Source organism: Ahaetulla prasina, chromosome 5 (assembly GCF_028640845.1).
Source record: "Ahaetulla prasina isolate Xishuangbanna chromosome 5, ASM2864084v1, whole genome shotgun sequence".
NCBI classification, from domain to species: domain Eukaryota; kingdom Metazoa; phylum Chordata; class Lepidosauria; order Squamata; family Colubridae; genus Ahaetulla; species Ahaetulla prasina.
This window is the reverse complement of record NC_080543.1, coordinates 8,840,779-8,867,662: the sequence shown is the minus strand read 5'-3', so window position 1 is coordinate 8,867,662 and position 26,884 is coordinate 8,840,779. Positions and strand designations below refer to the sequence as shown.

The following is a 26,884-nucleotide window of genomic DNA, read 5'->3' as shown; positions in this document are numbered from 1 at the left end:
TATATGCTTCCATTCTAATTTATTACACGAAATAAATATTAACATTTCTTGGTAATCTCTTCTATTATTTAGATCCAATAAACCCAACCAAAAAAAAGAAGTTTAACCATGTTGCAAATGAGCAATCTTACATTTGTTCCTCTAAAATGATGAAAAAAAAAAAAAAGGAAGGAAGCACTAAGCTTTTTGTGTACGGAGAAGTTGCAATTATGAGAATCTAAGCTCGGATGTAAGGTGTGGGTAAGTATCCAAAGGGAACTATGTTATATTTGTTAGGTCAACCTACTTTTCTTTTTAAATGCCTAATGTGAATGCTTAAGGAAAGCAATTCAAGGTTTGCAAAAGAACTTTCTTCGGACAGTAATTTTCTCCTTATCAAATTTTACAGCAAAAGACTCTTCCTTGTTATGTCTGCAAGAATCCTAGTCGAGCACAAGCCTTGTGTGAGGGAGCAGGAGTTCTGTTGCCTTTAAAACACCCCCAAGGTTAAGTGTGGCGGTGTTGTTTAATTAGATGGTGTGCATAAACATTACACTCCGTAGATAGCAAAAATATTTTTTATTTATAATTTACATTTTCCACAAATGAAAAAAAAAATGTACATTTTTTCTCTTACATATACAGTCTTATTCCTGTTAAATTTGTACGCCATCTACAGAACTTCCACACGATAGACACCTGACACGGTGCAGGCAATAAGAAATTCAAATACAAAAATGTATTTATTAACCAAGTCAGTAGCTGGGGCCCTGCCCCAGGCAAACATTTTATTCATATAAAAATTATTTGCATTCGAGTCAGTAGGACAACAATAAGCATTTCTCTGTAATTAAAAAAAAAAAACCACAGTTTAAACTGATTCAACCTTTAGAGGCTCTGTTTTAATTTCAGCAGATTCAGGTATATTCCCATCTGTGCAATCCGTAGCTTTTTCTTCCGGTTCTTCTTTAACTTTGGGGCTGTTACATGAGTCCTGTCCCTCTTGTTTGACAATATTCAACATAATATTTAGTGGGTTCTCCACAGGAGTCTTGCTTGGAGATGGGGTGGAATCAAATGATGAAGTCTGCAAGTCAAAATTAACATCATATTTGGGATGAAGCTTGAATTTTTTTAATGTGATAAAAATTTAAATAATTTAAATAAAGCAAAACAGCAACTTTCGTTATCTGGTTGGACTCTTTCATTACCTGTTCACAAGCAGAGTCAAAGTTCTCTTAGAATATCAGGGATTTCATGCTCTCATGCAGAACAGTGGTTCACAAGATGGCAAGGTTTTTAAAAGAGCCACTTAAAATAAAATTCATTCTTAAATCTTTGCAATTTTTAAGAATCATCTCTAAAAACCATCTTCAAAAGGTGGTTCAGAGTCTCTGTATTTAGGTTTTTCATAATGGAGATTCCTACTGTCAACCAGCCGTCTTTATGGTTAATTCAGCACACGTAAAAATCCAGATGTTATTTGGACATTCTTCAATGTCAATCAGCCCTAGATATCATCATCAACAGCAAAAAATATTTAGTCTGACCTGGAACATACTGCTACCTCTTACTGATGTAGTCAAATAGGCTCAAGTAAGGATTAGTGATTCAAACAGCAGCTTTTGCAGTCTCAACATATAAGCCTACAGAAAATCAAAGGGAGTTTTTGTTTACCTTTTGATAATCTTCGTAACACGATGGATGGTAGATCTACAAAAGGAAAGGAAGTGGATCTTAGTTTACAAATACACAAAAAGGCACACAAAGTATATTGCAAAACAATTACTCTATAATGATAGCGTATCAAGCCAAAAAAGACATTTTTAAGCAGACTGTGTACACGAAGAGATGTTAACGGTACCTTCTCCTCTACACGAATTGCATTTTTTAAGTGCCATTCCTCCTCTTCCTCATCCCAATATTGCTCGAACTGCTCCTGGCAGATTTCACAGCTCTGAAAGCAATTAAATATAGTTATACTTACAAGGTGTCATTTATATTTTCAGATGAGTAGCAGAACAATTTCATTTTGTTCTAGTTGGCCTATGGTGAATGCAGAAATTTGTAGGCCGGCATTACCACTGTAACTAGACAACCCCAGACCAGTTGAGTCATTGTTTCAGATATATTCCCTTATGTAACTCATATAGCCCACACCCCCCTTTTTGACTTTTACCACACCTCGCACATTTGTGCACCCCAGCGCACCCTTCTTAGCCCGGAATAGGGCAACCTGCCACAGCCAACTTGCCACAAGACTTTCTCAAGCAAGCAACCTTCTCTGCTCGTTTCCTGCTTGTAACTTTCTCTGGCAGTTCCTTCCATTGCCAATGCTGCGTGCTAGCTTCCCAAAAGCAAATACTTTGCTTGTGGGAAGCTGTCAGCAATCAATGGAAAGGATGATTGACTTGTGTCGGGGAGTGTTGGAAATGACAGTAAGCGCTATAGCCGATTGTGGCAGCACTGAAGCAGCAGCAGAAACAAGGCAGTTCCAATGCGGCCACAACGTTCCCAACTTTTGTTCCCCCAGGAATAATGCATCTTGGCATTCTGTCAATTAACCCATTTGAGATAGGTTGGTTCAGAAAGGGATGCCGTATACTGCACCATTTCGCTCAACTTGAAGGTTACAAACAGACACTGGAGTTTTAATTTATAGATAGATATATCTATTTTAAAATCCGTTGTCATCTCAAAATGCAGTGATCGTAAATTACTGCTATGACAAAGTTCTAGAATGTGAAGTCCAAGGATAAGCAGTGAACAAAAAAATTTTAAGAAGAAATTTGGGGGGATCAGTATTTTTTAAAAAAACGTTTCTTATTGTAAATATTGTAAACATCTATGTATGTGGTTTTTCATAGTAAGCCTTTTTAAAAATTGAACAAAATCCACATGGATCTATTTTTATATATTCCAAGTGCTATAATAAAACGTTAAGTGCCAAACTAAGGATTGCAGGATAATTACGTCAACTTAAAAAACTTCAATTATGTGAAGCCAGTTTTAACAGAGCAATGCCTACCTCATCCACTCCAGCTGGGCCTGCAGGGACACTCTGAAACTCCTTCTCCTTAGCAGCTTCTTGAGTTTTTAATACAACTTCTTCATGTACTTTTTCAAAGAACTGGCTCTTTGCACGCTCCTCTAAATCGGCTATTTCTTCAAACTCTATCCAATCCTAAAGAAGAACATTGAAAAATGTTTAACCCGTTTTCCATTTTTTTAAAGATGGCAGCATGAGTTTATTTCTCTGTTAAATACTTCTTTGTCTCTTGTTCCCAGTAACCAGCAGCACTTTATGAACCTATTTCAGCAACAGGATCAAGTCTGTGCAGTTTTTTTATCCTGGAAAAAACAAACCTCTTGACATGCTGCTCTTCAATCATCCGAATTCTCCAGCAGTATAGGAGACATGTGTCTGTTTCAATGAGCCAAGTGGAACTCATTATACCCAGTGATGTATGGGTAATCCTTGTTTACTGACTGCTCTTCTGTGACTGTTCAAAGTTATGGCAACACCGAAAAATAAGTTTTGACTGATAATCAAAGCTGTGTGATTGTGTTTTGGGCACTTAACAACCAGAATGCATTTACAACAACCACAACATGTTCACCAGCTACCAACAAGCTAAGTCATTTAAGGAAGCTGATAGAAACTTGCCAGTTGTAGTCATGAATCACCAAGCTTAATGATTTGCTTCATGACACAACCAGAACGGATGTTGTAAGCTGGCATGGCCATGTGATGTTTCATTTAATGATCATATTATTTATCAAGGGAGGTAACAGCCCTAATTTTATGTATTATTATTAAATTTGTTTGCTGCCCATCTTGCTGCAAGGTGACCAAATGCAGCTGGCAAGTGAGTCCTCGACTTACAATAGTTCATTTAGTGACCGCTCAAAGTTACATCATCACTGAAAAAAACGACTTATGTCCATTTTTCACACCATTGCAGCATCCCCACGGACATGTAATCAGAAATCGGACTGCTGGCAACTTTCTCACATTTATAACAGATGCAGTGTCCTGGGATCATATGATCCCCTTTTGCAACCTTCTGGCAAGCTAAGTCAATGGGGAAGCCAGATTCACTTAAAAACCATGTTACTAACTTAACAACTGAAGTGATCCATTTAACAACCGTGGCACAAACAGTCGTAAACTGAGGCAAAAGTCTCTTAACAAATCTCTTGTTTAGCAACATACATTTTGGGCTCAATTGTGATCGTAAGTGGAGGACTACCTGTAAGGTTTTAATCTTGTGTTTGATTGTCCATGGAGATTCTCAGCCATCCAGAGCATGGTTGTCCCAAAGGTGGTTTTTCAAAAGGCAACTGGACTTCATTTTACCTTGAAGACATTTCGCTTCTCATCCAAGAAGGTTCTTCAATTTTGACTGAATGACGGAGACTGGAAGGATTTATATTCCCTGCAGCCATCTGGTCATTGTGTTAAGAGTGCTAATGACCAGATGACTGCAAGCAATATAAATCTTCAATTCTCCATCATTCAGTCAGAACCCACGAAGCTTCTTGGATGAGAAGCAAAATATTTTCAAGGAAAAATAAAGTCCAGTCTCCTTTTGAAAAACCACCTTTGGGACTTGTTTTTGGTCCTTCCCTGAATCTTCAAGGGAAGATTGAAGCAAGAGGCTAGTGACTTCAAGCCACTCCAGCTTTCACTCGACAGGTGTCTTACATGCAAGAAAACTCTACCACCAAATATCTGTAAGCAAATGTAAGACCAAGGTCCATGTGGGACACAGCACCTAGGAAAAATGCTTACATCAGGCATGCAGGGGGGGAAAATGCTTTGACTACCTAATGCCACTAAAACCTCAGCTTTCAACTTCTCAGTTTAGAATTTAACTGCTGCAGCTGCATATTCTTTTCTTCTAAACACAGTGGCAAGGCTATATGGCATTATTTTTAGAGGCAGAGGTTGTGACCACATGTCACCAGCAGAGAGCACTTGTATGGTAGTGGTTACAAAGAGAATGCACTCAATCAAAGGACGAAGTATGTTAAGCCTAGAAGCTGGATTACTAGCCAAAGACCTATTAAAACAATAGCAGCAAATGATCTTAAAGTGATCCAAGCAAGCATTAAACTATCACAGTTGTAATACTACTGAAAGGCTAGTACCAAATATTTTCTCTCCCAAGAAAGCTTAGCAGTCAGAATACTGAATTTAAGACTAATCTGAAGAATAACACAATTTACCCCTAGGTTTCCAAAGTTATAGCCATGCTATCTATTGGAGAAAACCCGACAAAGCCTTGAATTATGCATTATTAGAAATATCCCTCTTCAAACAAAGGAATTAAAAGTGTTGCTTTTTAAGTGAGATGGGCAGCATATAAATTAAAGAAATAAACCAACATCACACCTCCCTGAAAAACCGCAAATTAAAACTCTGTCAGATTTAACAGTATTTCTCATGAATTAAACAAGGACAATTATCAGCAACTTTCAAATTATCAATGGAGGAAAGTCTATCATATTAATAATTTTTTGTTGCTGCCAAAAAATAATTCTCAAGTAATTTTAACTTTTTTGTATGTAATCCTCAACTTACAGCAGTTCACTGACCCTTCAAAGTCACAACGGCAAAGTCACAAATTTGAACACTTGACAAGGGACACCTATTAATGATGGTTGCAGTGTCCCAGGGTCATGTGATCATCTTTTGTGACCTTCTAAAGCAAAGTCAATGGGGAAGCCACTTAACAAAACCGTATTAATAACTTAACAAGTGCAGTGATTCCCTTAACAACTGTGGCAAAAAAAGTCATAAAATGGGGCAAAATTCACTTAGCAAAGCTGTCACTTAGTAACTGATATTTTGGGCTCAATTCTGGTCATAAGTTGAGGACTAGGTGTATTATTATTCCCCTTCCTTCCTTCCTTCCCTCCCTCCCTCCTTGGGGACCAATTTGTGTTAACTAATGAAATGGTCTATGATCCCCAATTATTGTCTTAATCTGTAAGAGGCTAGAAGATTCCTTGTGTTATACTGATTTTAATGATATCGTTATGACCTCAGTCCTTTGGGAAAGATGAACCAAGAACACGGAATAAATATTCTCTGTGCCAAACAATGTAAACAGGTGCTTACTGTTAAACTGTAGTACCATCTTCTGTGAGTGATTTTCCTGCTAACATCCTTTTCTGTACGGTTCTGGCGATAGTGCCAATCCAGATGGTCTGCATACACATCTGTCTGGGAAGTTGTAAACCTCATTCCGCAAGAGTAACACTGAATGCCAGTGTAGAGCCTGTTTATAACGCTATCGTAACGTCTGAAAACAAGAGAGAAACGTCAAGTTAGAAAACTTAGCATAGAGGATATTCCACTGTAGACTTTCTATTATAGAAATACCTAGCAATATTAGATGTATTTTATGGAATTTATAACATGATACCCATATGGGTTATATGTCAAATTAAGATCTGATATTATGACATTACATACTGTTGCTGTTATTATTTGATTGTTTGGCATGTACATCTTTATATTTTTAAGTTTTATTATCTTCGTTCTTTCATTAAACTAAAACAAGAGCGTATTTTATTATGTAATTGTATCAATCCGGAAGAGTTGGAAGCAACCTTATTTATTTATTTTGCTGTTTGTTTTTTAAGTTACTTTTTAAGCTTTAAACTTTCCCTGTTGTTCTGCTCTCCCACCTTTGCTCTTTTGTTATGCTTTTTTTCAAATTTTAGCCTTTTATTTTTGGAAATTTAATTATATTCTTTTTTAAAAGAAATAGTTAGAATACTTAATATCTTATTTGTGGCCACTACCTGAAATGGAAAATTGTTAAATCCAAATACATATTACAGCATGGAAATACAGGCCAATTTTATTTTCAAGGTGGAAGATAGTTAAACTATAGAGGAATTGGTTGTTAAACATGCCTACATAAGGGATTGGCACAATTCTAATTGAAAACATACCAGAGAGGCCAATGAATTGTGTAAATCAGACTTCTAATCATCTGCAGATCGATCAGAAATATATGAAAAGTATGGTATGTATTGCCCAAATATGCAGAGATGAACACATTAAGAATGACATATGATGGAAATAAACCATATATCACAATAAATGAAGAATTAATATACTAAACAGAGGCTAAAAAACTGATGTATGATATCTGTTTTAAAGATAAATGTATAAGAATTGCTTGTTAAGAGTTGGGTTATTTGGGAATTTCAGTTTGTGTATATTTTTCCATGGGAATATTTATGTCCATGGAAAATAGAACAGCTAGATAAATTTCTGTATCTTAGTTCATGTATGAAAGATGTTGAAATGGGATTTGTTCAGTGGTAAGAACATAAATTTTCTCTGGATTATATAAAGACACTATGTTAAAGAAACCTACTGCAAACCTTGGGACCTCTTAATCTAGAATACTTAATGCTTAACTGAATGTCACAATATTTAAAGTAAATATTGAATTTATACACAGATACCACAATTTTTTACCCTCAGGAGTCAGGCACCTGATTTTTCTTAATTTTACAATTCATTTGGAATTCCTTATTTAAACTACACAATTGGATATAATCCCCTCTTCGCCCCATTAAATACACATACTGTTTTAGTTCTTCTATCACAAAATTAGTTAGGTCTGGAATATCCTCATTCTGATCTTGATCATCCTCTTCTTCCTCTGGAGGTGGTTGAGTTGAAACTTCACTGACTTCTAAATAAATGAGATGTATTTTTAAATACTGGGATAACCTTTGCTTCCTCAATTGTAACAATCTCAAATAAATTAAAGTAACTTTATCTGTAAGATCAACATTGATCTCAGGTACAGTATTCAGGGGTAATGATTGTGATCAATTTCTTTCAATACATCTAACTTTTATCTCCTGGTTTAATTTTCTTTATAGACATGTACAAAAATGTATCAACTGGAAGCACAGTACACATATTTGTGCATTCAGACATATATACACTATTTCCAACTGATAGGCTTAAAAACTAAGTTCTTACACATGATAGATCCATTTTCAACTGCTCAATTTTTGCCCCGATAAAAGAAAATCAAATTATTTCTAATGCTTCATATTGAATGGTGGCCATAAACATTTATTACTTGGTACAATAAGTTCAGAATGCCAAGAGTGAGATGGATAGTGCCTAAATTCGATGATAGATAGATAGATAGATAGATAGATAGATAGATAGATAGATAGATAGATAGATAGATAGATAGATAGATAAGATTAATAGATCAACAAGACAGGATATTAATTAGGATATAAAGGATATTCTATGCAAAAGGATACTTACGGGATGAAGATGAATCGGGCTGTAATGATTTAAGGATTCCTGTAGAGAGTAGTTTTGAAAATAACTCATTCACATCAAGTTGTCCAAGGTGATTATCAGGGTAGGAAAGTGGGATGTTTCCTAGAAATGAGTGAAAATGTGAACATTTATAAGATATTATCTCGAAACTCAATTTAGAATTCAAGTATCTTAAGCAGTTATTGTCAAAGGTTAAACAAACAAATCATTAATTATTCCTTTCTCCATCTTTAATTCTGGTTCTTCTTAAAAGAACTTGAGCATTTTAACCACCTTCCCATTTCAATTTATACAGTGACCTTGCACATATAAACGCAGAAGCAGCCTTTGAGAATCTATCTAACAAACTGTTATAGAAGACTGTGATTTTAAAAAATGCTGGACTAGTTTCATGTGCCCAAAAACGCTTAGGACTTATTTTTCCAAAAAGAAGATCATCAGTAGATATGGATTTTCTTTTAAAGGGGAACTTTAAAGATTAGAATTATATTACATAACACAATTCTAGAAATTAAAAGTAAAAAAGTCACAATGAACTTTATAAAAAGCTTTATAATCAGGAATAACAATTATGTCTATTATCAAAATAGACAAATAAAACTATCAAAATAGACAATAAAAACATGATTATATCCCTGGTCGATGAAGTTTTTAAATGTGTCTACTGGGATTTTTATAAATATATACTATATTTATAAATATATACTATATTTATATTTTTAAATATATAGTTTAAAATACAGTTTCCTGAATACCATTTTTACGCAAATTAAACTCCTCTTCTGATGTTCTAGAAACGTTAGTTTTTAAATAAATCTCCACAATATCGTTTATCAATTCAGACCTAATAATTAATCCATGGTAACATGAATGTATCTTTTTGTTTATTAGCATTATAAACAAATGTGATTCTGGTCAGATGATAAAAATCTCTTTAAAAAAAATATTTTAAAATGTAAATTTTGTGTACTAAAATCAAATGTATTAGTTATATTCTCAAGAGCGTGGGAGAAATAAGCTATAATTTTACAAATCATTTTATGGCAACATTATTTTTTTTAAAAAGGCTTCGTTCTGGCTTGGTAAACATTAGCGGTTCTAGAAAATTCAAATCACCTATGCAGCTATTTTTTAATACTTCTCGTTTCACTCTGCTAGTTCTTATATTCAAATTTTGCAGTCCAATGAAACTTTGAACAGCTAATATCCAGCAGTCAAAGGATTCTTCATTTCATATGCCACTACTTACAATCATTGCCTATTTATTCCTGCTTTCTTCAAGCTTCAGAATTAAGTTAAAATGCCTTTCGCTATCACAGATCATAATATAGAAAACTAGAGCAAGTTACTACTGTTTTCAGTCACTGTTGAATGTATGGAGGGGGAGGGAGATATTACTTTATGTTGAAGAATGAAAATTCCAGACTCCAAATGGGTACAGATCATTTTCTAGGATGCAGTTAGCAACTATAATTTGAACTCTGAATTTCATATTCGTCCTATCTTACGGAGGAAAATATCTGTAGATAAATATCTCATCTATAAGCAGAACATACATACCAATTTTACCTTAATGACCTTATGATACCAAACTGAATTATATTAAAATTTCAGACAGTTGTAACCAAGCCTTACTGCTGAAGACATCTTTCAGGTTTAATATAGACAAAATATCCCCAGTTAAGTTTAGAATAAAGCAGTATTTCAGTAAAACAACCCCCTCCCCCCACCAAAATAAGTGAACGCTAACCTGGCTGATTTTGAACAAAACCTCCAGGGTTTTGTGCATGGACTGGCAATAGTGGCTGCCCTTGACTGAAAGGCTGGCCAGAAGATACTGGCAGAACAGGTACCTATGAAAAAACATAACCCTGATCAAAAGGCCTCTTTTTTTTTCTCTCTTAAGGACAAAAATAAACAAATCTTTATTTCAGTCGTGTACAGAATATAAAACCATTTGAAGAAATGAAATCAGCAATATTAGAAATAGTAACCTCCAACCTTCCAGGCTTTGTGGTCCGGTGGTGGTGGGGAAGAGAGGATGGTTCCGTGTGAGTGGACGTGCACATGCGCAGCTCCATTTGCGTATGCCCACCACTTTGTTCTGACCTAGGCTTCCCCAGCAGCACGAAGCCCCGATAAACCCCTTTTAATTTACAGCTAATTTCTCTCCAGCAAAGTCTTTCCTCTGCCACAATCTTTCAAGATAATTCACAATTACCGACCTTTATCAGGCTTGGAGAGTGGCCAGGCTGATATCTTTCAGACTCCACACTGTAACAGGCAATACTTGGCAAGAACCCAGGAACAGATCTCCACCCAAATGAACTAATTTGGCTCCTGCAAACTTCCCTCCCCTTGGCTCCTCTTTGTTCCCTCTGGGAGGGGCCATTCACCATCCACCTGTGCCTTTACTCCCGAACTGGCCCTTGTTCCTTAGCTGTTCCTTTCTCCTGGCAGCTCTGCGCATGCGCACACTGGGAACAGGATCCACCTGTTCTTCTGCCTCACTGATGTCCAACTTCAAAGGCTGCTGACGACAATGGCCATCTCTGCCTCCGACTCAGAGCCATCGTCCGAGTCTTCCTCAGACTCCAGTGGCCCATGTTCCTCCCTGACCTCCTCACTGTCCGAATCTGCTGCCAGATCCGCTGGAGGGTCACAACACACTTCTGGGACCCAGTTCTGAACAGGACACAACCCGGTAGAGGACTATAGCCCAGGGGTTGGGGCCCCCTGCTTTACTCCGAGCAGTTTACAATGTCAGCATATTGCCCCAAACCATGTTATAAATATCAAATCAAATATTAAACATCAGTCTTAAAATCCTTTTATACCATCCATATAAGCTAACCACCAACATGGAAATTTTGCTTCGGTTTTTTCCAAAAGATGACTGATAACCATTATTTTCTTCAACTGATAAGGTCATTATTTATAATCGTCACTTGGCAATGAAATTGTCCACACTATGAAACTAGGGGATTACACTAGTTTTACTGCAGTAATTTTGCAGGCATGGAAATTAACCAATGTAAAGAAACAGTTTAGGATTACAATTTTTTTTTTTTTTTTGCTGACAAAATCATTTCAGACATTCTCACTGTGTCAGAAATAAATAATGAAGATTCGAAACTTTTCATGGCATCGATCAACTTCAATGGCAATTTAGGACTCACTTCCTTATACTGTTTTAAGACTTTACTGATGTTAAGTATTTCTTAATCCATGGCCAGTTTAGTGAATTGATGGCGTAAGGCTAGAAACCAGGAAATCATGAGTTCTACTCCCAGCTTGGGCACAAAGCTGGTTGGGTCAGTCACTCCCACTCAGCCCTAGGAAGAAAGCAATGGCAAGCCACTTCCAAAATCTTGCCAAGAAAACTGCAGGGATTTGTCCAGGCAAGTTGCTAGTCAAAGGCATATATATATACACACACACACACACAAATCAATTTTAACAACAAATAATTTGCTGCAACTGAAGATACAAACAGACGAGGTTTCTGAAGAACAGTACAACAGAAATACTGTTAAGACTCTTACCTGCTGTGGCGGCTGAACGTTACCAACTGTCATATTATTAAAATTTCTGAACTGAGGGCCCTGAAGATTTTTGTCGTCATAAAAAGGTCCTGGGGCCCTGTTAATTGCATTAGGAAAGTGCTGTGCTGCAGAAACAGGTGGGCCACTGAAGTTTGGTCCTTGGGGATTATCAAATATTTGGTCAGGTCTCTGGAACTGCAGTCCTTGTGATGCCCCGTTATAAGGTGACTGGTTGGGAGTTTCACTGTAAGGGCCGGTTTGTCCATATGGTGCCGTCTCTAATCTTGAGCCAGGATGGTTAGCTACGTTTTCAATTCTTGGGCCCTGATGACCAAGGAGGATGTCATATCGTGTTCCTGGATGTTGAGGATCGTCAAACCGCTGAAGTATTGTATCAAACCGAGGTTGGACCTGCTGACCAGGTGGGCCATCGAATCGAGGTGGTGTTTGAGCAGGGCCAATTTCAAACCTTGAAGCAGGCTGTACGTGTAATCCGTCCAGTCTTTGTAAAATAGATGGCTGGCCAGGCTGACCATCAAATCTTGACGGACAGCCATCAAATCTTGTCTGGTTAATAGGCCCTTCAAATCTAAGTCCACCTCCAGTCTGAACTGAAGGTGCCTCGAACCTGGGAGAAATTCCCAGCTGTCCATGTGGCCCCAGAGGCTGATTGTGAGGCCCCTCAAACCTAGAGCCAAGGGGTTGACCGTGCGCCCCTACAGGTTGCCCATGAGGGCCCTCAAATCTCAGACCACTCGCAGGCTGCACATGTGGACCAATGGGCTGTCCATGTGGCCCCAGAGGCTGATTGTGAGGCCCCTCAAACCTAGAGCCAAGGGGTTGACCGTGCGCCCCTACAGGTTGCCCATGAGGGCCCTCAAATCTCAGACCACTCGCAGGCTGCACATGTGGACCAATGGGCTGTCCATGTGGCGCGTCAAATGGCATATTACTTCCTGGTTGTCCCAGAGACCCCACCGGTTGCATATGTGGGGCTTCTAATCTTAGACCAGATCCTTGTTGGCCATGAGGCCCTACAGGCTGTCCATGTGGTCCTTCAAATCTCATTCCACTTCCTGGTGGACCATGAGGTCCCACTGGCCGGTCATGAGGTCCTTCAAATCTTATGGCATTTGAAGGTTGGCCATGAGGCCCTTCGAACCTCAATCCACCCGAAGGCTGGCCATCAAATCTTATATTATTTGATGGCTGATCATGCATGCCTTCAAACCTCATTCCAGCAGAAGACTGGCCATGAGGTCCCTCGAACCTAATACTAGCTGTTGTATGACTGTGAGGTCCTTCAAATCGCATTCCTCCCGAGGGTTGACCATGGGTCCCTTCAAATCTCATTCCACCCACAGATTGGCCTGAAGGCCCCTCAAATCGTAAACCTCCCCCTGGTTGTCCTATCGGACCTTCAAATCGTATAGTACTGCCTGTACTAACTTGCCCCGAGGGTCCATCAAACCTTAAGGGACCACTCCCAAGCTGTGCTGGTGGCCCATCAAACATGTGAGAACCTTTTCCTCCAGATTGCCCTTGAGGTCCTTCAAACTGAGCAGTTGGCTGACCTAGAGATCCTTCAAACCTTAAATTAGTCTGTGCTTGTGGCCCTTCAATTCTAGGAGCTGCATTAGCTGGCCCTTCAAAATGACCTGATTGTCCATCTCCACTTGCCCTTATGCCAGGATGTCTAGGAGAACCTTCAAAATGAGCTCTGTCCTCAATCAGTGAACTAAACCTTTGCTTCCCATCAGAGGCCCCAAATCGTGATCCTGGAAGGTCAGTGAACGGTTTTTCTGTATCTTCGTATCTTGCTCGCTTGAAAATGTCATTGATTCTCTGCTCTTCCCGAAGACCTTTAAGAAAAATAAGACTAAAATTACAAACTTTATTCACTAAACCCATTACGTAAAGCTCACACATACTTCTATGGAAAAAAAAAATTCGAACATTTGTGTTATGAAGCTGAATCACATACAGAAACACGTATTGATTTTGCTTTGCTAATATAAATGTTTTTATACCTTTCGAGGCACTTGGCTCATCGTGTCTTCTCCTGACATCATGTGGAGAATTATCAGAGTATGGTCTGCTACCACCAACAGGAGAATGTCGTCTTGATCTTTCGCCAAACTGAGCACTGCATTTGTTTTTTGTTTGGTCACAGTCCATTCCAGAAAGAAATCCATCAGGTAAGTGATAGTCTAATATTTCTTCAGCATCTATCATATTGAGTCTTGGAAATGAATGTTGAACTTGCGTTCGTTTTAGCTTAGCTTTGTGTTCATGGTATATTAAATCCGATTCGGATAATAAGGGCTTCTTTTTGGACATCCCCTTTTCACCTGGTGTATTATCCCACTCAGATCTATGCTTTCCTTCCTGATACTGGAAAAGTTGGCGAATCTTATGACACAGGACAAGGAACTCATCCTGTGTTATTTCACCAGATGTGAGACTTTCGCTTGCCTGTGAGTCAAAAGAAAAAAAATTAAGAGTTAATCTTGAATGCTTAAAAAAAAAAAAAATCAGCAAGAACAAATTCGCATATTACCTTCTTAAGTATCTCCCTCTTGTTTGCCAAGGTCAGTTCTTTGGGTATCTGCAAATTAGCATCTACGCTTAATCGATGTTGCTGTTTTGGGGTGCGAGGTGAAGGAACTCCTTTATTAGTTGCCCAAGTATCCCTGTGCCTCTGATGAGGGGATTTACCAAGTCCTTGATGCTCTTCAGTAAGTTGAGGACTGAAAGCAACAGAAATGACATGTTATTTTATATAACATCTCCATCCACAGCGACTAAACATTCTCTTATATCTTTGTTTTGTAAAGACAATTTATTTCAGCAGTAATTTTAGATTTTCACTTTAGTGATAATCAATTACGGCTCATAAACATCATCAACTTACTTTTTATTTTCCTCCCAGCCAGATTTCCACCTTTTGCTTGATTTGGAACCTTGCCAATTCTCCAGATTTTCTTTGGGTTCTGAATTTGACTTGGAAGAATGTTGATTCATTCCTTCTTGGGGTCGGTCTTCGTGGATTTTCTTCGGCCTCCTAGAATCTCTCGCCTCCTGCTTGATATTCCTCTTGTTCGAGCTTCTGTCATCCCGTGCTCCTGACCCAAAATCCTCTAGATGCGACTGTTTGGGCCCAGACTGTCGTGATTTCCCGATCTTAGATCCAGTTGGAGAGAGGCTCCTAAGCCTTCTTTTAGGTGACCTTCTCTCTCTTCGTTTTGGAGAATGTGCAGATGGTGACCGAGATCTAGGAGAACGTGACCGTTTCCTAGTACTTGACCTTCCTGGTTTTCCACTCTGCTTCTCTGACTCTTCTGTATTGGGATCTTGCTTTTGTACAATGCCATTGATTAATTTATTTCTACCACCAACTGATCTATGTTCCTCTTTGTCTTTCCTCTCCATGCATCTCCTTTTTTCTTTGGGGTCATCATCTTTGCCATCTGGTTTCTCTAGATGTTTTTTTAACCTGGGGTCTCTCTTGTTGATTTCAGACACTCGGGGATTCTCACATTCTTGGTTCCTGGTTTCTTTAGGGTGAAGCAGCTTATTTTGCAACGGAGAGGGTAACTTTGACTTTGCATCCATTTGATCAAATTCTTTCTTCTGCAGTTTCTCGTTCTGTTTTAATTTTTCTGGCTTTGTGGCATTTTGCTTTTCACTCTGTGGAGTTTTGCTAGTCTTCGGGTCAGGCTGACTGACTGCATTCATCAGGAAGTCCTTCCTATGAGTCTGATCTTTCAAATGAGACGAATGCTGACTCGTTCTGTTAAGACGAGGGTCTCTATTGGCTATTTTGGCATCCTGGAGTGGAGACAAATGGTTTTTCTCTGGTGGCAGACAAGCTGGATGGGGAGCTTTAACTGGCATGTGAGGTGGCTGTGGCACATGTTGTTTTAAAGGTGCTTGGCCCAGATTAGATCCACTTTGCTGGACACTGAGGGAAACAGCCTGAAATAAGGAGGAAGGGGGGAAAAGTATTTCAGACATAAGCACCACTTTATTTCTCGTAGCTGTTCAACAATATACATATTTTTGCTTAATAAACTACCCTATTTAACAACACTTCAAAGTTATGATAGTGCTGAAAAAGAATTTTTATGACTGGTTCTTGCATTTATGACTGCCGCAGTATCTCCATAGCCACATGATCAAAATGTAGTTGTTTTGCAATTGGCGGGTGTCTATTATTTATTTTATTATTTATTTATTAATTAAATTTTTATACCGCCCTTCTCCCGAAGACTCAGGGCGGTTCACAGCCAAATAAAACCACAATGAATAAATACAGAATAAAATCAATAATTAAAAAGCTTATTAAATATGGCCCCCAATTAAAATGCATTTAGAACAATAAAACCCACTTTAAAATTTAAAAATGACCATCAAGAGTGATCTGTGGTCACATGATCCCCATTTGCACATTTCACTGCTGATTTCTGATCAGCAGAGTCAATAGAGAAGCTGGCGGTCAAATTGCAAGTTGTAGTCACGTGATGGCTCACTTAACGACCACACTGCTTAGCAATGGAATTGCCTGTCCCAAGTCTGGTCATTAAGTGAGTATCTGTAACACAATTTGAGCTGCATAAAGAAATTACTTCTATGTAGCAACCAATTCCAGTATAATATATACTGTGGATGCCACAATAAACATAGGTTTTGGGTTAATTTTCTTTTCATACCTGTCAGTATGTTAAAATCTAATAAAACGTTTTCAATATCTAGTTGTGGTAAATGACGTAAGTACATTTTATAGCTAGTATTTCAGTAATGATAATAAAAAGATCACAAATCTGAAACCAAAACAATGGTACCTTGGTATTCAACTGCTTTTGAAACTCATCAAATTTGGAACTCAACAATTTTGATGCAAAAAATCGTCCCACTATTCATCATTTATTTGGTACTCAATGCACAAGCTAGAACTTGTTATTATTGGCTACCTTGTGACACACTACATTATTCCTTATGAGAAAATCTGACTGGTACTCATCCCACCTCCCGGAACCAATTAATGATAAGTATTGAGGTACCACTGTATTTGTATTACTTGGCGCTTTCTTCAAATTATAAATTCTGCAATCCAGTCATTATAGAGTAAATGTAGCATATGATACAATATGAAAATTATTCAAGATCTCTGACCGAAGACCCATCAGCAGCAGAGTATAAACCGTGTTATACATTTTTTTTTAGTTTAGGAAAAAAAAGATACCAAGATTCTGCCTTGTGCGTTTCTTTTCTAATACAATTTACATTCCTCATAGTTAGTCTCTGTCATGTTAAACCTGCAGCTCTAATCTACCAATCTCTGATCCCATGTAAAGCACTGGGCTTCACTGATTGTGGAAGATGCTAAAGTAGTTAAGTGCAACTTACATATCAAGTGTGATATGTACAAGAACACTTTCGCAGTAAGCAGACATTTTATCTACGAGTTATAAAATCTAATCTTTGTCCACGTTATTAACATGTTGGAATGACATAATTATCTGCGGTGTATCAATGATTGATCAATAGGAAAAAATACATTTTACTTGAAATTCTAGTAGTTTAAAGAAAAAGAATAGGTTGCAAGGATCATGAGGCTAAACTGACTTTATCAGGAACACCCCAAAAAAATCCATTCCTGAAACATCAGAGCCGCCATAGTCATCTTACTCACCAGCTGTGCTTTTGTCTGTTCTAATTCAAGTTCTAATTTCTTCTGTTGAAGTTCTAACAACTGTTTTTGTTTTGCTAGCAGCTGTTGTCTTATCAGCTGCTCTTGCGTTAAGTTCTTTTGTATTTCAGGAACAATTGGAGTAGAGGACACAGCAGAACAGGACACAGGAAGAGAACAGACTGTAGAGCTAGGTGCAGCAGGTTCCTCAGGCTACCAAGAAAATGGTAATAAAATACATGATTCTTACTTATGAAGAAGGAAAATAACCGGCCATTATTCATAGTTTTGTAATTTCGTTTATTTATACAAATCAATTAGAATGTGTATTGGGCATATCATACAATATAAAAAAGAGCACTGTGATAGTTCTTTGCCTTAACTGTTAAATTATCAATTTATGGCGTGCAAAAGTCAAGCCAGAGTTAAAAACACTTAACATTAGTTTCAGCAACTTACCGATTTACTTAAAAACTTAGGATTCACGTGGATGCTAGAAGTATTCACATTAGGGGGTAACGGCTTAACAGGCCAAGCAGGGTCAACTGAATTCACCCGAACATCGAGAGCATAGAGAATCTTCAGAGGGAAAATTTCATCCCACGTGGAACGCAATTTAAACAAACTTTTCCTAGTATTTTCATCCACCTAAGAACAATAGAATAATTCTATGGCTTGTTAAGTCCATATAACACGTTATCCATCTTTCTAAAATTCAAGACCACGTTTTAAGTGTTCTAGGGTTATACCCTATTCATTTGGGTACACAAGTTCCAGTGAAAAGTGGAGAATTCAAGTGGGCACAACTGAAACAAGTACTGCACTCTGCTAATGCGCTAATTTGCAGACAGTACAACAAAGATTTCAGCAGTCACGTGTCTCTTTCATCTTCCACGCATGACTTATAGTGATATAGCAGTTGTATCTTATTCTTAGAATGTTTCCACTACCAACTGGAACTAGACATATTTCACTAAGCATTATTGGATAAAATCTTATTATTATTATTATTGAAGTATATTCCAGCAATGTAATAAAAAACAAACACAGGCACATTCATCAATTCCTTAGGTTTTTTTTTAGGATGTTGAGTTCCCATTATCCAGAGACAGCATGTCCACTGCTGAGTTTGCATAGAGGAAATTGTTGTTCAACACATTTGAAGGGCGCCAGTTGAAAGGCTACACTACTCCACTTAAGGCAAAACTTTTTTGTATGTCAATATGCAAAAAAACCCAACTCTGAAAACCCAGCTCAGTCAAAAAGTGAACTCTTTTCCATTGCCTAAATATTTATATGGTCACTAATTTAACATTAAACTGATTTAATGTTTGAGCAACTCAAAAATTTTAGCCTCTTTCAACCAAACCGTACTGAAATGGAAAGTGTGATTTCAATTTCCTTTAACAATTCACAGCAATGTACATTTGTAAAGGAAAATTCTGCCTTTGGAAGTTATCTTTAAAATTTATCAAGCAAACTAATGCAAAAAATAATGTCCACAATCGTTATAAATTAGGTCAGGTATGGAAAATCGAAATGGCTTGAGATTGGAGAGAAAAGTTGATCAAAATAAGACTTTATAGATCTTGTTTATCAAAATAAATAAAACCCTAAAGTATTGAATACTTAACACAAACAAGAATAGGATGTATACACTTGGTTACTCATTCTTCTGTAAAACTAAAAATCTAATGAGCTGCATTTTACTGTGCCTTCTACTGAGTGACTCACAGAAAGCATAACACATGATATGATTGCATTTAGTTGCTCTCTAGTGCAAATTTTCTTACGGAGGATACATTCTTTATGTTCCACCCTTAAAACTGCAAAAAAAAAAACAAGACAATGTGCCATGTCTTTATTTATACAACAGCAATTTTGAAACTTTAGAGAAACACATTTATATATATATATATACCTTTTCAAACACATTAACAAATGTTGAAACTAGGTTTTTAGTAAATGCAGCAAGATATTCTCGTCCAACATTCTTGACAATGGAATCCATTAGGTACATAACAGGAAGTTTCTCATTAGAAGGAGCCTGGAGTAATAAGAAGAAAACTGAAACATTTAGTTGTAACAAAACAAAACTAAAATGATCTTTTTAAATGAAGGAATTACCAACCCAATACCTCTGGTAGGTAACAAATCTGAACCAAAAAAACAACCATTTACTAATTTTAGAATTAGCTATTAAAAGAATCAATAGATACCAGTGCAGTTATTATTTGGTAGGTTGGGTTTTCTTTTAAGGGGATTGGATTGTGAGAGGCAGGAAGTACTGGCCCATGATGCAAAATTAACTACTGGGGTCTTTATATGAGCCACCTCACATTCTATTGGACTATACTTTGAGGGAACACACAGTAGTTTCTGTTGGGATCTCTATAATATGGGACATGGATCAATTAACTGGATTTCATAAAATGAAGGGGAGAATTCAGTGGACAGAAAGTTGAATACCAGTGTTGTTAGATGAGCCACGCTTCACTTGCTGTCATCCAAAGGCAAGTAATACCAACTCTAGACAGTTGAAGAAATGGCAATCAAACAATCTCAAAATTATATGCAAGCCATAGAACTGGAACCGAAAAAATATAAATCCACAATGGAATTATGTTGTTGAACTTATAAATAACTGGAACCAAAGACTGGCACAGAAGACAATCTTCAATGTCTGGTCACTCCTCAATGGCCAAGGAGTCAAGATGGATTTTTTTCCCCTCTGTACAGAAGGCACGTCCGGAATTCATGTAGTACGAACGGTTGTTGAAAATGAATTTCCAAAGAAAGTGGAAGCCTTCCTGTTTCTGTTCAAAATGAGTGTTAATGTCTCATCCACATTAAGGAAGGGCCACAAACTTCCAAAAAGTATCAGCATGTATAAACTTATTGAGGGTAATTGTTTCTCACACACATTGACTTTTTACACAGGAATAGTTTAATTCCCATTTAACACCCATCAATTCTCAAAATTTGCAGGCAGTGTAACATTAAGCAGCTAACAGTGTCTGCATTTATTGCCAAAATTCCACTGCTCAAATGTTTGGCTGTCCTTGGAGCAAGGGTCTTTTTCTTGTAGCTAGTGTTTTTCCCTTTAACATAGTTCAAATTGTGAAGATATTCATAGAAGATGAAAACACATAGGCAATTTTCAAATCTTGAAAAATCTAAACCACATCTTATCTTCTTCACTTTAAAATGTGTAGGGTTTTTTCCCCCTCAAAACAAGTTATTCAAACCCTTACATCAAACATTTGTTTGAAATCTGCTCAGGAGGGAAAGAGATCAACAACTCTTTAACCACACACACACACACAGGGCTTTTATGGACAGCATTTAAGCAAAAGTTAAATGTAGAGAAAGGAATTCCCAAACGGGTAAGGCATGAATACCAGTACTGGCCAATTATCAATTCCCTAATAGCTGGACTTGAAAATTTATTAGGTGCAATCTGCAAACTGTTAAGATTGAATTTGGATTGTTACAATAGGGCTTGCAAAGTATTAAGCTTCTTGAACACTTTAGTACTCTGCTCTTAGACCCCATCTGCAGACTGTGAAGGATAGCTGTCAAAAATATAGCTAGCCTTTAAAATCTTATTCCCAAAGAAGTATGTGTGCGCTTCCCTTTTATAAAAATATTTCAAGGGTTAGAAAAGGTCCTATTGTATTCACAAAGCTGTGAAAACTATGTGTGAAATTATGAAACAAGGAGGCAAATTTGTCCTAGAATCAGTTTTTAGATATTGGAAAGCAATCCCAGCTTTAAATGAGTGGAATGCCACTGTTCTGAGAACCAGGGTTTACAACTGCAATAATTCATGAACAGAAATGCATTGTGAAATATTGGAGAACCACCCAGCTGAGGCAAACCCCAAGTCAGATTTTCAAGAAGTCGTGGAAGGTGAGAAAGTCAACTCAAAATCACCAAGAAAGTGGAGATAAAATTTAAAAAGCTTATTTCTAGAAAAACCATGTCCAGAGTTCTCAACAGAATGCTTGGTGCACTCCTTCAAACATCAGATGAATTGAATGTTGAATATATGTGGATCTGTGTTTTTCTTAGTATTTCCCTAAAAATTGAACTTTCCTCAGACTTTTTTTCCTGTAAACCACACCACAGAAAAGTTAACACTTTAATAACAGATTCTGCACTACACCCGGTAAATAAAAAGACAAATACATATTTTATATATTTTATTTACATTTTTAATACCACACACATTTCAAAATCATTTATTAAAAAGGTAGGCAAACCACTCTGCATTACACTAAATAGAAATTGTCTCCAGACAATATTTTCTTTCAAAAGTGGTTTTCAGAGAACTCAAATCTCGTTTCATCCTGGTCACTAAAGACAGCTATGCAAATCCAATTAGAAATACAGGTTTTAGGTATTTTTAAATACACTCAAGGGGATATCTATGTAACCATCCCCATTAACCCAAAAGCCAAAAAACAGAACTGGAATTTATGTGTTATGAATTTCTGGAGAGATCAAAAACATTAAAAGTAAATAGGGACTATTTCTAGAGAACTGAAACTAACCAATCTGCACTATAAACAATTGCCTTTTATCCTGCGTTTCCATTTTATTATAACTTAATATCCCAGATTAAATTAGCAAAATCAAAACCCAACATACTTGCAGAAGCTAAGGAAAATGGGTGAGGAGGAAGAAACAGCAAGAGAACAGAAATGTTCAATTATAATAGAGATGTGCTACCCTTCTGCTACTTAAAGGACTAAAATACTCCAGGGGAAAAAGAGATACTGCACCATAAGGGTGACTTTTATCAGAAAATTTCTGAGCCAATATGAACCCTAGACTTTCTTTTTGCATCATATGCTTCTCGGGCGCCATGTTGGGATTAGATAGGCTGCTGTGGTTCCTGCAGGCAGGGCTGAACATTTCTTTCCATGCCTTAATGAACGTGCTGCTCTAACAAGGAATGGATCATGCATACACATGCAGACGCACACCCTTAGCCTGTCATGCATCTGTTACTAAAAACATTCCGGGAGCATAAAGATCCTCCTTTGTCTATAGAAATTTATTCTACAGAAAATAATGAAATTCCACTCCCTTTCCAGACCTTACGTATTAAGGCTAGTTGTCCCTGAAATTATTTTATCTATTTATTTAAAAACATGTAACCAAGCTAATTAAAGTATGTAGGCTAGGAGAATTAAAACTGCATGTTTCAAAAACAGCAACTGCTGCATAGACTCAGCTAAGCGGCCATGTTGTATATTCAATTCATGCAGCCTTAAAAATCCTTCACAAAATTCAGGGGAGGAAGAATCAGGCCCTTTTCTGAACTGGGCAGATTTACCTCTTCCTTGGAATTATTCCATAGAAAGGAATAATTCAGGCCTTAATCTAAGGGGGGGGGGGTTTCCTGCCAACTATGGCCTAGTCTCATTTTCCACCTTAACCTTTGCTCATGCTACCATTCTCCATTTCCTTTTTTGATCTGAAAACTATCTCCCACAACGTTGTTCTGTCAAACGTGGTTCCTACCTGTTTTTAACAGAACAACCTTTTTTTAAAAAAAAAAATCCATTGCTTTCACCTTCCTTTTATCTAAATGGTATTCCATCAAGTTATCTGAAAGGAAGCAGTTAGGACCGGTTTATCTGCCCTTGACACTGCCATGCGTGAGGGTGGATGGCAGCTCTAGATTCTCTGCCCCCCCCACAGCTGTTCCCAGAGCACCTGGACTGACTTTGCCCCTTCTTACTCTTGACCATCTACAGTGCTCCTGATTACACTCCACATCCCTCCCTTTCCATCCATGTCTGTCTGAAAAATAGGCTATCTATATGACTTGGGGGGTTCACTCTTTCTCAATAACTTGACCTACTTTGATACAGCATTTCTTTTTCCGACATACATGGCTGGGGAAATGTTTGTGCAATGCCTGCACTGAAGGCAATTCTGAACCACAGAGAAATCCAAGGAAAGAAACCCCAGGAAGAAGATTCAGAGGCTGCCTGCCTGGGTTGTGTGTGCCTCCCCATGTGACATTCCTAACAAAACTACCCATTTCCCCTTCCCCTCCTTAGGGCTTCCTCTTTTCTACCCCTCCTCTGCTTAATAGCAATAGGCCTTAGACTTAAATATCACTTCACAGCCCTGTCTGAGCGGTTCTACAGTGTCAGCACCTTGCCCCTAACAATCTGGGTCCTCATTTTACCCCACCTAGGAAGGATGGAAGGCCGTGTCAATCTTAACTAGGTCCTCTCCTTCCAAAACACAGGTAGTCCTCCGACTCACGGCCACAATCCTGTCACTAAGCGAGACACGTAAGTGACTTTTGGCCCCCATTTTACGACCTTTCTCGCCACCACCCTCAAGTGAATCGCTGCCGTGGATCAATTAAGTTATAACCTGGTTAAGTCAAACTGGCTTCCCCCACTTGACACAGGATCCCAGGACGCTGCTATGGTCATAAGGATGGACGCGTGACCCACAAGGGGATGCTGCCACGGTCTTAAAAAGTGTGATAAAACGGGGTCATCGGTCACTTTTTTCCCCTCCCCCCCAGTGCTGTTTTGAACAATCACGAAAGGAAGTGTCGTAAGTCGAGGACTACCTATAACAACTCTCTTTGGGGGTACCTAGTGGGCTCTATCCTAAGGCCTCAATCCTGACCTCTGCCTGGCCCTTCCCCACAGACCGGACCCTCCATCCACTCCCCTTCCAGCCTATTTCTACACCCCCCCCTTTTTGACGTGTGACCTTTTCTGTGAATCTCACACTCACACACACATAGGTGGGAGGGGGGCCTGTCGTCCCCCCAACCACTAATTCTATGGCTCAACAACAAACACGCGGGGTTGGAAGAAGATAGCGAAAGGGGGGGAAGAAGGAAGGAAGACCTGCTGCCCTAGAGATGGGAAGGGAGGAGGCTGGGGACTGGGATGGAGGGGGGGGGGATTAAATAGAGAGAGCGTATTCGGCGGTAGAGTATATAAAAACCTTGGCGATTTGCGCCTCGATCAGCGAGACGATGTCCTTGGCGAAGGGCACGTTCTCCTCGGCCAGGATGGTCAGCATGTTGATGTGCGGCTTGCTGTTGAACGTCAGGTCTTCCAGCGACGACTGGTAGTCGCGGCAGGCGTCTTCGCTGTTGCCGCCACCGGTGGTGGTGGTGCCGCCGCCGCCACCGCTGGCGGCCCCTTCGGACGCCGTCGTCGCGGCGCCGCCGCCCGACATTCTTCCCACACACACACACACACTCACACTCACGCGCACACGCCCGCCTCAGGCCTGATAGGCCGCGGGGGGGACACGGCCGATGGATTCCCCCTCCCGCCGAGGAGGGAAGGCCAGGCAAGCCTTTTTCTTTTTTTTTTTCCCCTCTTCGCCGATGTAGTGGTGGTGGTGGTGATAAGTGGCCGCCGCCGCTGCTGATCCCACCCGGCTTTCTTCTAGCTCATCCTCCGCTTCGCCGTTTGTCGTTTTTGTGTGTGTGTGTGTGTAATTTTTCTCCTCAGGTCGTCGTCGCCGGCCGCCTCCTTCTTCTCCTCAGTCGCCGCTCGCCTCGATCAACCGCCTTTCTTTTTCCTCCCTCAGAAACGCACGCACAAAATGGCGGCGGCGACGACGACGGCTCCTGCGGCTCGCGAACGCCTTCTGTCCTCCGGCTTCAACCGCTGCGTCATCTGAAATGGTTCTGAAGAAGAAAAAAAAAAAAAAAGAGGAGGGAAAGGGGCGGGGCGCTTTGGAGAGCGCCTTTTGTTCGCTGGCCGCCACGCCATTGGCTCGCCGCGGGAGGGGGAGCCCACCTTCGCCGCGCTCTGATAGGGCCGCCCCGCCGTTCGTTTTTCCCCGCCTCCCATTGGGAGAGGCGGGAGGAGGGGGAGGAAGGAGGGCGATCTCCTCGGAGCTTTTATTGAACGGCGCCGCTCCTCGCGGCGATTGGCGGGCTCGCCTTGTTAAGAACCCGCCTTTCTTTATTCCTTCAAGCTTTGGGGTTGGCTCTTTCCGAAGGTAACCCGGACTCCTTGTTGTCGCGTGACGTGAGCGGGGTGCGGGGGGGGGGGAGTTGCGGTTGCCTCCCTCTTCCCCCCCCCGCAACGTCTTTTAAAGCGTTCAAGACTTGTCCGCGAGATCTCGTTTCCTATTGGTCCCGTTCTTTGGCTCAACTGTTGCTATGGGAATACGGGCCTTTTTTTTGAGGCCTACCTAAAAGTCACACGGCCAGTCAAGCGGGCCTTACATTACATTCCTTTTCGCGCTATCGATAGCCGCGGGGTAGTAAAACTAACCAATAAATACTGATAATAATCCGTCATGCCCTGCTGTACTACAAAAGGCTGGCATATGTTGAGACTTGGCTGGTGCAAAATAAAAATAAAAATAAAAGCACATTTTTTTAAAAAAAATCCTCAGATTTGTGCTCTCCACCACTAGAATGTTCCCTTTATTTGTATTCATTTTAATGTATTCAATTCATGCTTATACTTATATCTATTACCTAATACGTGCTTGACAGAATAAATAAATAAATGAATAAAATACAATAGAAAGCAATTGAATGAAAGCAAGGAGTGGCTTCCTTTAAAAGAAAACACGTTGCCCACCGGCAGAGATTTCAATTTCTATACTGCAAACAGTATATAAAAATAAATATAAAAATAAAATAGGTTTTCCAGAACTCCTGATCAGTCTTTCGGCCCCTTGCTGGCAGCTTAATTGGAATAAAAAGTAATTATGCCACTGATTTATGGCATGGATGCCCTGCTGTGAACACCTACATATTAGCACTCTTGAGAAATTCCTTGAAAATACAGAGAGAAAAAAACTGCTTTTTCCTCAGGGATACCTTTCTCCCCTATCTTCCTGGCATCTATATAATGAAACCTCTAGGATTATTTGCTGCTAGGTATCTATTTAAAATTAAGTCAAAACAAGCTCTAATAACCTTCCAGAAGCCCACAAGGAATTATATTGAAAATGGTTCATGTGACTATTATTTACTGAGGTCTAAATGAGGAGATGAATTTCTATTATTATCTTTATTCATTAAACATGAAACTCAAGTCAACTGAACATTCAAAAAGGCATCACAAATACCACTGACTGGTGATAATGGTTGATACGGGTTGCTGCCAGCGTCCTAAGTATCAACCAAGTACCTTCTTAAGATGTACGATTATTATTATTATTTTTAATATTATTATTTACTTCATTCATTAAACATGAAAGTCAACTGAACATTCAAAATTACATCACAAATAGCATTGACTGATGCTAATGGTTGATACGGGTTGCTGCCAGCGTCCTAAGTTTCAATCAAGTACCTTCTTAAGA

At 39.0% G+C, this 26,884-nt stretch overlaps 1 protein-coding gene across 1 annotated transcript; it reads right to left on the bottom strand.

The window, feature by feature from the left end:
- PCF11 (PCF11 cleavage and polyadenylation factor subunit) lies at nucleotides 1-25,196 on the bottom strand. The gene is made up of 16 exons (XM_058186295.1): nucleotides 24,548-25,196; nucleotides 19,476-19,601; nucleotides 18,014-18,202; nucleotides 17,558-17,767; nucleotides 14,777-15,840; nucleotides 14,423-14,612; nucleotides 13,893-14,337; nucleotides 11,863-13,724; nucleotides 10,068-10,170; nucleotides 8,300-8,419; nucleotides 7,595-7,703; nucleotides 6,107-6,290; nucleotides 3,008-3,163; nucleotides 1,844-1,936; nucleotides 1,657-1,692; nucleotides 1-1,066 (listed from the first exon to the last, which is right to left on the bottom strand). The coding sequence occupies exons 1-16, from the start codon at nucleotides 24,782-24,784 to the stop codon at nucleotides 851-853; spliced, it is 5,340 nt and encodes a 1,779-aa protein (XP_058042278.1). The 5' UTR covers nucleotides 24,785-25,196; the 3' UTR covers nucleotides 1-850.
- Nucleotides 25,197-26,884: the final 1,688 nt, after the last annotated feature.

What these genes read in the sequence shown, in the direction of transcription:
- PCF11 (XM_058186295.1), bottom strand. Translation starts at nt 24,784, where the DNA reads ATGTCGGGCGGCGGCGCCGCGACGACGGCGTCCGAAGGGGCCGCCAGC. An exon ending in TCGAGGCGCAAATCGCCAAG is followed by an intron (nt 19,602 to 24,547) that starts GTTTTTATATAC and finishes TTATTACTCCAG; the next exon opens with GCTCCTTCTAATGAGAAACT. An exon ending in GCCCAGCTGGAGTGGATGAG is followed by an intron (nt 1,937 to 3,007) that starts GTAGGCATTGCT and finishes AATTGCTTTCAG; the next exon opens with AGCTGTGAAATCTGCCAGGA.